Source organism: Ictalurus furcatus, chromosome 17, assembly GCF_023375685.1.
Source record: "Ictalurus furcatus strain D&B chromosome 17, Billie_1.0, whole genome shotgun sequence".
Taxonomy (NCBI): Eukaryota; Metazoa; Chordata; class Actinopteri; order Siluriformes; family Ictaluridae; genus Ictalurus; species Ictalurus furcatus.
In genome coordinates, this window is record NC_071271.1 from 3,094,429 (window position 1) to 3,106,869 (window position 12,441).

The 12,441-nt window shown below is 37.7% G+C and overlaps 1 protein-coding gene across 1 annotated transcript in view; it reads left to right on the forward strand.

The window, feature by feature from the left end:
- LOC128621125 (mitogen-activated protein kinase kinase kinase kinase 5-like) overlaps positions 1-12,441 on the forward strand; it is a 40,736-nt gene that overhangs the window by 24,505 nt on the left and 3,790 nt on the right. Inside the window, exons 13-28 of the mRNA XM_053646617.1 lie at positions 132-213; positions 503-561; positions 1,349-1,413; positions 1,592-1,636; positions 2,074-2,094; positions 2,225-2,270; positions 2,366-2,528; positions 2,686-2,783; positions 4,512-4,544; positions 4,672-4,750; positions 6,445-6,521; positions 6,989-7,049; positions 7,168-7,267; positions 9,118-9,176; positions 10,854-10,957; positions 12,110-12,287. Coding sequence (XP_053502592.1) covers positions 132-213; positions 503-561; positions 1,349-1,413; positions 1,592-1,636; positions 2,074-2,094; positions 2,225-2,270; positions 2,366-2,528; positions 2,686-2,783; positions 4,512-4,544; positions 4,672-4,750; positions 6,445-6,521; positions 6,989-7,049; positions 7,168-7,267; positions 9,118-9,176; positions 10,854-10,957; positions 12,110-12,287 — 1,270 coding nt within the window. The remainder of the gene's footprint in view (positions 1-131; positions 214-502; positions 562-1,348; positions 1,414-1,591; positions 1,637-2,073; positions 2,095-2,224; positions 2,271-2,365; positions 2,529-2,685; positions 2,784-4,511; positions 4,545-4,671; positions 4,751-6,444; positions 6,522-6,988; positions 7,050-7,167; positions 7,268-9,117; positions 9,177-10,853; positions 10,958-12,109; positions 12,288-12,441) is intronic.

Here is a 12,441-nt window from a genome sequence, read left to right on the forward strand (position 1 = left end):
TAAACCATAAAATTAATTCACAAATTAATTGAAGTATATTTAAAATAGTTACATAAGTGTGTGTGTGTGTGTGTGTGTGTGTGTGTGTGTGTATGTGTGTGTATGTGTGTGTGTGTGTGCTCTCCATACAGATGCCAGTGCCGCATTCTCTGAGACGGATTCACTCCATCAACCGACACAACCGGGCTGAGAGGACAAACTCAGACATTAACTGTAAGAGACTGTGTATGTGTGTCTCTCTCTGTCTGTCTGCCTGTCTCGTTCTCTTTCTGTGTCTCTCACTGTGTCTGTCACTGTCTGTCTCTCTTTTTGTCTGTCTCTCTGTATCTGTCTCTCTGTATCTGTCTGTCTGTCTCTGTCTGTCTCTCTGTATCTGTCTGTCTGTCTCTGTCTGTCTCTCTGTATCTGTCTCTCTGTATCTGTCTGTCTCTCACTTTGTCTGTGTCTCTGTATCTGTCTGTCTCTCTCTTTCTGTTGTTCTGATACATATTTCCTGTTTCAGTGAATCAGATCTACACGCAGAGACCAGTGAACCGAAAACAAGAGTCACCAGATACAACAGTAAGTGTGTGTGTGTGTGTGTGTGTGTGTGTGTGTGTGTGTGTACATCCTGCATTGTATGTGTAATCCATCTTCATCTTTTGTCTTGTTAAATTTGTTTTATTTCTTTTTCCTCTTTCGTTATTGTTGGTGAGTTTTTGTGTCAGTAGTTATATTTTTGTTTATTTAGTTTAGCGTTTGCATTTTGTGTCTATTTTGCATTTATACTCAGGGGTTAGTGTGTTGATTTATACTCAGGGGTTAGTGTGTTGATTTATACTCAGGGGTTAGTGTGTTGATTTATACTCAGGGGTTAGTGTGTTGGTTTATACTCAGGGGTTAGTGTGTTGGTTTATACTCAGGGGTTAGTGTGTTGATTTATACTCAGGGGTTAGTGTGTTGATTTATACTCAGGGGTTAGTGTGTTGATTTATACTCAGGGGTTAGTGTGTTGATTTATACTCAGGGGTTAGTGTGTTGGTTTATACTCAGGGGTTAGTGTGTTGGTTTATACTCAGGGGTTAGTGTGTTGGTTTATACTCAGGGGTTAGTGTGTTGGTTTATACTCAGGGTTTAGTGTGTTGGTTTATACTCAGGGGTTAGTGTGTTGGTTTATACTCAGGGGTTAGTGTGTTGATTTATACTCAGGGGTTAGTGTGTTGATTTATACTCAGGGTTTAGTGTGTTGATTTATACTCAGGGGTTAGTGTGTTGATTTGAGTCATGATTCAGATTAGGCTGTGCATCGTGCAATATATGGATATTACTGTGCATACATTGTTTATGTTTTTTTCGTGTCTCGGTGTAGTTACAGGCTTCAGTTGGACGTCATTTGTCAAGTTCTCCAGACACACGACTCAAAAGTCCGACCAGGTAAACGTTTCTGTCCCTGAAAAAACGATAATAAAATACAGCTTGAGAAAAGAGATACGTCATGCTATGATCAGAAAAAACCCATCATGATCGTATGTATGGAATAGAATGATTGCGTTGATGGTTTGTAGTCATTCAGAGTACTTATATGAGTATGTTTATGTGTTGTTTTTGACAGAGGGGAGAGCACGGACACCGATGATGACTACGATGATGTGGAAATGTACGGATTGTATTAGTAAAACTGATTACGTGTTCGTTTTGGCATTCTTGGATGTTAGACTTTTGACACTAAACTACAGCAATCTGAATAAACTGTTAGTTTCAAAAGCTTCACCTTATCTCCAAATGCCAATCACCCGCATCACAAAACATTTGTCTTTATTTGATATATTTTTTTCAGCTAAGCACATATCACTTTAGCTAAAACTCTCACACACCCATATGTGTCTCGATTTTATTCTGTGAGCTAACTAGATCATTCAAACACTGAATCTTTTAATGGTGTAGTCAACATTAAGCTATAATCAATGCATTCATGCAGGAGAAGAAGCTATTTCCCATAATGTCCACATTTAAGACGAAACAAAACTTGTGTTCATGGCTTAATGGTTAATGTTAAAGGTTAAATTTGTTCTGTTTTCCTACTTCCTCCTACAGCCCTTTTAATCAATTCAGCAGGTATGTCCTGTACACCCCCCCTCACTACCACCAACACCACATCCCCACCACACCCACCCACACACACACACACACACACACACACACACACACACATGAACTGAACTCATTGTTTTATTTCTCTGTGCAGTAACTCACTGCCAGCTGATGATGTTCCTCCTCCACTTCCTCCAAAGGTAAATTTTATTTATTTAAAACAGTATAAAGTGTATTTAACAGTATATGCACCAACCAAACCTGTGTGTGTGTGTGTGTGCGTGTGTGTGTTCAGCCGAAGATGCGCAGCAGTTCCGAAGAGAGCATGACTGCAGAGGACGAACGAGCCAAAGTTCAGAGTCTCTACATTCCGTCTCCACTGCTGAGGACCAGCAGCGGGACACACACACGCAGTCAACCTGTGCCACGGCCACGCTCTGTCCGGAACGTCAACTCGGGTGAGCAACACAAACACACACATATGAGCATGCACGCATTCCGAAATGCAGTCTCAACCACACATGTGCACTCCAATAAAGGCGTAAAGGCCAAAATAAAAATTTGGCTCTATATATGTGTGTGTCTGTGTGTGTGTGTGTGTGTGTGTTGTGGCAGACCCTTCCGCGTTTTCCAGCTTCAGGACAGAAATCTCACCGGACCAGCCTCCTGTATTACCGCCCAAATCAGACAGGAGGCGCCGACAGCCTGTTAAGGTACCATTAAAGATTCGCCACCAGAATCTTCTTTGTGTTCTGTAGCCACGCCCCCTTTTTTTGCCTCAAAGACAGCCAGACATCCCGGCATAATCACTGAGCAACAGATAAGCCCTATTTGGATGGGATTATTTTCTCTGGGTGTTATACTGTGTCATAGCATTTTTTTTTTTGACACAACTCCAGACAGCAATGAAACGAACATGGCTAAAACAAGTTACGGGATTGTTGTTGGGGTTCTTTCCTTTTCTTCTAACAACATGGATGTTTGCAGCACACGCGATTAGCTGTCGTTTTATATGTATTCGCAGTCTGAAACGAATACAGAGAACGTGATCGGATCATCTTCATATACGATCGGCGATACAATTCGTTCGTTCATTTATTTCTAGAAAGCGAAAGGTTGTGCGATGTACAGGTGAAAGTGGTTTTCATAGCTATATCTATCATTATAATAGCACTCCGGATAGGAGTACAATGATCGGCGGGTCATTTGATTTGTAATTTTCTGCTGAGGAGAGAGAGAAAAACACCAATCAGTGGAGTTCCTTCAAAACCATGTAATCCCATCCAAATAGGACTATAGAAATACTGAAAAGCTTGAGCTTTTAAAGGCTGGCTGTAATGTAAATAAACTAAGCTTAGTGTTCAGGAAGTACTAGCAATGCGCACCCTAGGCTTATTTCATCAAACTAGTAAAATTGTTTATAATCAAGATGGCACCGAGCCGACACCCAGGATCGGTATCGGTCCAATACCAGTTGGATTGGATTTTGGATAAAAAAAAAACCCCAAACAAATTAGCCTTAAAATATCTGCGAAAGTTTTTAGCTATGTGCTTTTGCTTTGGTTTTTAAAGAAAAAATAATTATCGGATAATATTCCGATGGTCCAGTACAAGCAATTTGCATAATGCACGTGTTTATTCACTGATAATGAGAAAGCCCAAATCTCCGAGCCCTAATGAACGAATTACACGGTAGCTAAACAGTTCATGTCCGTCTCAGGAACAATTAGAAATTTGGTTTGAGTAAAAAGCAGATAAAAAAGATTTTTACTCAAAACTCAAACCTCGATGTCCAATACTAACACTCCTTACTGTACAGGAATGAATTTATTGATAAATGACGTATTGCTTAACAAGCAATTCCAGCAACTTTCATTAAAAAAAGTACAGAAATCAAACTACCTTTTATAGTGATCGGTTTTAACTTTTAACAAAATAATTATCTTTTACTAGTGTATTTTACTCATCCTGGGGGCGGGGCTTAATTCATTTGCATGTTGTCATTACTACGTAGTTGTCTATAGGATTATTTCGATTTTGAATCCATCGGACTCGGAAGTGGTACACGCCGGATTCAAAATCGATAATAATCCTATAGACAACTACGAAAATTAAACAATAACGAATAAAAAACGGGGTTATGGTGTACATAGTAATGACAACATGCAAATGAATTAAGCCCCACCCCCAGGACGAGTAAAATACGCTAGGAAAAGATCATCACTTTTGTTAAAAGTTAAAACCGATCGCTATAAGACGTAATACAGTTTGATTTTGGTTAAAAAAATAATTTGAAATGAAAGTTGCTGGAATTGCTTGTTAAACAATACATCACTTATCAATAAATTCATTCCTGTACAGTAAGGAGTGTTAGTATGTAGTGTATAGTTATCCTGTGTATAGTTATCTATATGCATGAATGGTTGTGTGTTTTTTTGCAGGAGCCGCCTGATCCAGTACAGAGGAAGCTCCCGGTATGAATCATAACCCACCCCCCAAAAAATATAATAATAATTTAAAACCCCGAATCTTATAATAATATATTATACATTATTATAATAATCACTGCCAACTAAACGTTCTTACTTTTCTTCATTACAGATCTTCTTTAAAAAGGTTTTTAACGGCTGCCCTTTAAAAGTCAACTGCTCTACGACGTGGGATCACCCCACCACCAAAGGTAAGAGATGTGTCCCAAACGCTAATTCGGAGCATGATACAGTGTCGAAAAAGCTTAACCAGCTGAAAACCACCATCAACATACAGTAGAGTGGTCTCAAATGTTAATCAATAAAACGTCTGATCGTTGATATGATGAAGTTCGTCGTTGAGTGTGACTTGTTGGTGTGATATCTCAAGAACGAGCGGTTCAATGTTTGTAGAATTGTAACGATAGGAGTTATCATCGTAACCAGCAGGTGAACTGATTCGATTTGCAAACTGATCTAGATACAAGGTCAAGGTTGTGGCAAGGTCAAACGTCTGACATAAGTTTTTCTTCAGTAGCTTCCTTCCTGTTCGTAGTATAATTTAAGGCTATCTCATGCGTACACGTTAGTAACATGAAGGACTAGGCATCCCCACTGATGCTGTTGGCGTCGAGTTCGACTTGTTGTCTTCGTAACTGCAGGAGATGAGGAAAAAAAGAGAGGCTGGCTTGTTTTAGCTGCAATAACATAAGTGAGAACAGGAACTAACTTGCTTTGTAGACGTTCCACAACATTAAATGTAACTAGACATTGATGAAAAAAAAGTATCCTAGGACATATCCTTCTTTAATAAATAAAACACTGTATTGGAAAATAACCAACTTCGTAAATATTAGGACGGCAACTGGTATTCTTAACAATGACTACGTTTACATGGACAGCAGTAATCTAATTATTGACCTTAATCTGAGTAAGATAGTAATGTGATTAAGGTGTTTACATGAGTCGCTTTTAGAATATTCCTGTCATGTACCCGTTTTACATGTTTTAGAACATAATTAGATTAACAGCCTGCGTCATTACGTCACCGCGCCACGCCGTCCGACGTCCCTCAAGAATTTCACGTATCAACATACAGTTCTTCTTCGTTATGGTACCGTATACAGTTTTGGGTGTTTTTATTTATTTTTTTTTATGAACGCTTTAAGTGCAGTTAATTATTTGTCATGCTATACGTGCTAACAGACGACTGCTTGAAGCGGTGGGTGTGTCCCAAACCGCGTACTTACCGTCTATATAGTAGCCGAGATACATGTATTTTTCCCCACTACAGGCCTATAGTAGGCAAGTATGCGGTTTGGGACACAGCCGAACTCTCTTGTTCGCCGTAAAACGTAAAACTGCCGTGTGTGATCGTGTCCTGTCGCAAAATGCGGTGAAAACTCCCACACGACGTTCATAATGTGATTAAGGTGTTTACATGTCACTACTACACGTCCATAATGCGACTAAAACAGGAGTACTCCACCTGTCTTAATTAGATTATTGCTTACTTCGATTATGACCTTAATTAGATTAAGGTAAGTAAAAATTGCTGTTTACATGGTAGTTTCTTAATTAGAGTATGGTCTTAATCGGATTAAGAGTGGATTATTGTTGTCCATGTAAACGCAGCTAATGTGTCATCATGCAGGGGTATTTATTTTATTATACACTCTATTATGTACATATTTTAAGCAATGCAGTTGTTGCAGCCCTTCATGACATACCAGTACAGTTAACTGTGTCCTACTTTTTACTCTAGCAGTGTTCTAGCAGTTTCTTAAAATGGCCTACCTGCTAGTATGGAGAATGCTAACTCGACATGAACTAGCATTTAACACACAGCTATCTCATCTCATCTCTCTCTCTCTTTCTCTCTCCCTCTCTCTCTCTCACTCTCCAGACCACCACCTGATCCTGGGCTCCGATGAAGGGATCTTCACATTAAATCTGAACAGCTCGGAGGCCACACTCGAGTTGGTGAGCCACAAACACACAGCCAGGATTTTAAAAATAGTTTGGAATTAAACCACACTTTTGTTTACTCAAATTTCCAACTTACGCCACCTATAGTCCCTGATCCAAGATATGTTTAGTATCTAAAATGTACTTGCGTAGTCGCACTAAAGCTAATAACATTGTCATGCTAACTACGCTGAAAAGTCAGATTGTTTACATTTGTTTACCAGCTTTCTGATACTGTTTTCTATTATTATTATTTTTTTAAAACAACAATACATCGCATAGCTGAAGACATAGCTGTAGGGGCGGCCATTTTAGGTCAGACTTGATGTATAATGTTAATTATAGACTAATAAAACGCTAATACATATGTGGTCATAATCGATAATTTGTTTATTAGTTCGTCCTCATGAGGATCAGTGACTTTAAGGTTGTTTCACTGACTTCTGATCTCTTGCTTGATCTCTTTTTTGTCAATATTGAAGCTTTTTCCACACAAGTGCACGTGGGTGTACACCATCGGCAACGTCTTAATGTCCATATCAGGTAAGACATAAAAAAATAAGTGAAAATACCTTAAACATAATCGAATTTCATAACCAACAATTATTTATTTATTTATAAAAAGCTAGAAAAAGTGTGTGGGTGTGTTTGTGTGTGACAGGAAAGTCCTCCCAGCTACATTCCCATTTTCTCAAGGAGTTGTACGAGCAGGCTAGAAAAGAACATCGCGTGGCACTTCCAACACACAGATTGATACCCAGGTGACTACACACACACACACACACACTCACATTTTCCCGTAAGTGTTGAGTGTGCGTGCTGAAACTGACCTTGATTTACAGGGGTGCTTGAAAGTTTGTGAACCCTTTCTAATTTTCTATATATCTGCATAAATATGACCTAAAACGTCATCTGAAGTCCTAAATGTAGACAAAAAGAACCCAATTAAACAAATGAGATGAAAATATTATACTTGGTCATTTATTTATTGAGGAAAATGATCCAATATTACACATCTGTAAGTGGCAAAAGTATGTGAATCTCTAGGATTTGCAGTTCATTGGAAGGTGAAATTAGAGTCAGGTGTTTTCAATCAATGGGACAACAATCAGGTGTGAGTGAGTGAACACCCAGCTTCATTTAAAGAACAGGGATCTATCAAAGTCTGATCTTCACAACTCATGTTCCTGGAAGTGTATCATGACATGAACAAAGGAGATTTCTGAGGACCTCAGAAAAACAGTTGCTGACGCTCATCATAAATTCTAAAGTCCTCTCTCACATTGGCTAATGTTACTGTTCATGAGTCCACCATCAGGAGAATACTGAACAACAATGGTGTGCATGGCAGGGTTACAAGGAGAAAGCCACTGCTCTCCAAAGAGAACACTGCTGCTTTTCTGCAAGATCACATGAGCCAGAAGGCTGTTGGAAAAATGTTTTGTGGACGGATGAGACCAAAATAGAACTTTTTGGTTTAATGCAAAGCATTTGGAGAAAGGAAAACACTGCATTCCAGCATAAGAACCTTATCCCATCTGTGAAACATGGTGGTGATAGTATCATGCTTTGGACCTGTTTTACTGCATCTGGGCCTGGATGACTTGCCATCATTGATGTAACAATGAATTCTGAATGATACCAGCGATTTCTAAAGGAAAATATCAGGACATCTCTCTGTGAACTGAATCTGAAGAGAAAGTGGGTCATTCAGCAAGACAACGACCCTAATCACACAAGCCATTCTAATAAAGAATGGTTAAAGAAGAATAAATTAATGTTTTGGACTAGCCAAGTCAAAGTTCTGACCTTAAACCAATAGAAATGTTGTGGAAGAACCTGAAACAAGCAGTTCATGTGAGGAAACCCACCAACATCCCAGAGTTGAAGCTGTTCTGTACTGAGGAACAGATAAAATTCCTCCAAGCCGATGTGCAGGACTGATCAACATAAAAGTTTATCTGCAGTTATTGCTGCATAAGGGGGTCACACCAGATACTGAAAGCAAAGGTTCATATACTTTTGCCACTCACAGATATGTAATATTGAATCATTTGCCTCAATAAATAAATGACTCAGTATAATATTGTTTAATTGGGTTATCTTTGTCTAATTCTAGGACTTGTGTGAGAATCTGGTGATGTCTTAGGTCATATTTATGCAAATATATAGAAAATTCATAAACTTTCAAGCACCACTGTATAACGATTGAAGCACAGTACTAACATAGTTGATTTCTTTTTAGTTTAACACACACTTACACACACAGTAAAACTACAGCGGATGTTAAGTCTTCAAAGTTTTTTTCATAACTCATTATAACCCTGATCCAGAATTCTACTCTGTACACTAAACTAGCATTAGCAGCATTGCTATTATGCTGCATAACCCGCAAAAAGTGGAAGCCACGCCGAATCGGCTGTGTCGTAACCGAAACATAGCGTGGATGTGACCTACATGATGCCATGATTTCTTTTTGCAAGTGCAAATTAGCAAACACACACATTCACAAACAGTAATACACACCTACACATAACCACACTTGTGCATCTATATGCACGAATGCACACAGTTAGAACCAAACTAATTCCACTTCATCTTGTTTCAACAGGAAGTTCACCATCACCTCAAAGTTCCCAGACACCAAGGGATGCCGAGCATGCTCAGTGGGTAAGGGAAGCAGGAATTACCGCAAACGTACACGAAAATACATAGCTCAAATTCCAGTCAACGTCACTCAAATTTTCACAAACTCAATTCCACTTTACTTTGATTAAAAGAAAAAGAAGCAACAAACCAAAAATACATGTACATTATGCAAACTGTCTCGAACTGAAATTTACTTTACAAATCTACATCCCATGAAGTCAAATTCGCTTTACTCAAATCCAGACGACGCTAAATTTTACACACTCAGATCTACGTTGCTGTAAATCGTATACAAACTCAAATCCACATCACTTTAAATTTCCCTAATGAATTACTCATTAATCCGAATTCCACAAACTGAAATCCACACTACTGCAGTTCCCACAAACTCAAATTCACATTATTCTAAATCCCACAATCTCAAATTCACATTATTCTAAATCCCACAATCTCAAATTCACATTATTCTAAATCCCACAATCTCAAATTCACATTATTCTAAATCCCACAAAATCAAATTCATATTATGCTAAATCCCACAATCTCAAATTCACATTATTCTAAATCCCACAATCTCAAATTCACATTATTATAAATCCCACAAAATCAAATTCACATTACTCTTAATCCCACAAACTGAAATCCACCCTACTGCAGTTCCCACAAACTCAAATTCACATTATTCTAAATCCCACAATCTCAAATTCACATTATTCTAAATCCCACAATCTCCAATTCACATTACTCTAAATCCCACAAACTCAAATTCACATTATTCTAAATCCCACAATCTCAAATTCACATTACTCTAAATCCCACAATCTCAAATTCACATTATTCTAAATCCCACAATCTCCAATTCACATTACTCTAAATCCCACAATCTCAAATTCACATTATTCTAAATCCCACAATCTCAAATTCACATTACTCTAAATCCCACAATCTCAAATTCACATTACTCTTAATCCCACAAACTGAAATCCACCCTACTGCAGTTCCCACAAACTCAAATTCACATTATTCTAAATCCCACAATCTCAAATTCACATTATTCTAAATCCCACAATCTCCAATTCACATTACTCTAAATCCCACAAACTCAAATTCACATTATTCTAAATCCCACAATCTCAAATTCACATTACTCTAAATCCCACAATCTCAAATTCACATTATTCTAAATCCCACAATCTCCAATTCACATTACTCTAAATCCCACAATCTCAAATTCACATTATTCTAAATCCCACAATCTCAAATTCACATTACTCTAAATCCCACAATCTCAAATTCACATTACTCTAAATCCCACAATCTCAAATTCACATTACTCTTAATCCCACAAACTGAAATCCACCCTACTGCAGTTCCTGCAAACTCAAATTCACATTACTCAAAGTTCTATAACCTCAAATCCACCCAACAGTGAACGTACAAGCTAAACTTCATTACTATAAATCTCGTAAACTCATACACACGCTACTCTAAATCTGGTCAACTCAAACAGTGTTCTGAATCTTACAAATGAAAAATGACGGTTACTCTAAATATTACATGACAAATTTAAATCCTACCAGAAACCCCAGAAGCTAAAGAAATGACCACATAAAACTCATAGTAAACTGATATTATTAAAGCCCGCTATGTTGTGTTTCAACAAAGAGAAAAGATTTATGACTGTCTTTCTTTCTTTAGTCCAGAACAGTCAGCGAGGGTGTGTGTTCTTGTGCGGTGCTTTGGAGTCCAGAGTGGTTCTGCTGCAGTGGTACGAGCCCATGCAGAAGTTCATGCTCATAAAGGTTGGCGACTTTTAACGATGTAGCCTGCACATGTTATTGTTCACTTTCCCCCGACACATTATTAATGCCTCTTTCACTTGTGTCCATCTGACTCCTTTTCAACACACCCGTTCTTGCAAGTCAATACATATCGGATTGGCGACCACTATGCAGTTTTGCTTCTATTGTACTGTATTTTTTTATGTTTCATTTTTTTCAAAATACTTTCCAAAACAGGTTTGTCAGTCTGAAAGTGTATTGTTTGATTGTTTAACTGATCTGTTCTTGCACGTTTGGCCCTGCAAGCTAATTACATAGAGAGGAAGAGTGGTAGCTAGCAGATTTCTGTGTTGAGTAAATTCCCAATCAAATAAAGTCTAAGTCAAAATTTTCACTACGTGATACCTACAAACTTAGGTTTGATTTTCATGTTCGCACTTCTAGCTGGAAATTCTCCACAATTTCAGAATAAACTGAAACACCACAATTAAAAAAAAATAATAAAAAAAAATAGATTATCATCTAGCTAGCTGAAATTGAGGCTAGTTAATACTAGTTTAAAAAGTAAAAAAAAAAAAATGTTTTAATAATTTTTATGAAAGTGCATTTTAATTTCTTGAAGTTTGGCACAAATTAGTGTGTGTGTGTGCGTCTTGCCTTGTTAGCTAACATTTTTTAGCTAGCTGACTGAGCTGTATTTATTCACCTCATGCCAACTATTAAATTTTCAAAATGGACTAAAGAACAATGCATCATACTTTCTACGTGTTTAAAGTTATGTTTAATATTGCGGAACATCCCTGGAACTAGTATTTCCTGTTATCACTTGCATTATAACAGCTATAAACATATCTCGTCATTCCTTCTTCGCTTCCTCTTGAAGCTAATAAAACAAAACATAAGACAAGAAACCGTAAAGTGCAACGGCCTCTGTCCTTGACTTTCATGTAGCGGAAAACATACGTTCTTTGTTAGATTATATATCTTATTATATTATATATCTGCCATACAAATAGTTATGTAAATTTTTACTATAAAAACAAGAACATATTAGAACAATCGTCTCATGTGTGCAACGGTATTGTGGTAAAGCTTACTTTTTTTTTCTTAATAAATGTAGACTTTAATACCTTTATAAAGTTTTTATTATTAATACCTTATTGTTTGCTGCAGGACTTTGACTTCCCGCTGCCATCCCCCCTGCGTGTGTTTGAGATGTTGCTGGTTCCGGATCAGGAGTACCCGATGGTATGTATCGGGATTAGCAGGGGTGCGAACTCTATGCAGCCTGTTCACCTGGAGATCATCAACCTCAACTCCAACACATCCTGGTTCACCAATACCGGCGTCGGTAAGCGATCGTAGTAATTCATCGAAGTATGGACACGGTTATTAGTAGCTTGATTAGTTTTTTATAATTTAGTGGCTGTTATTATTACTATTATTATTATTATTATTATGAATTTTCCAATAACAGTATTTCATTTATGAATGAACATGCCATA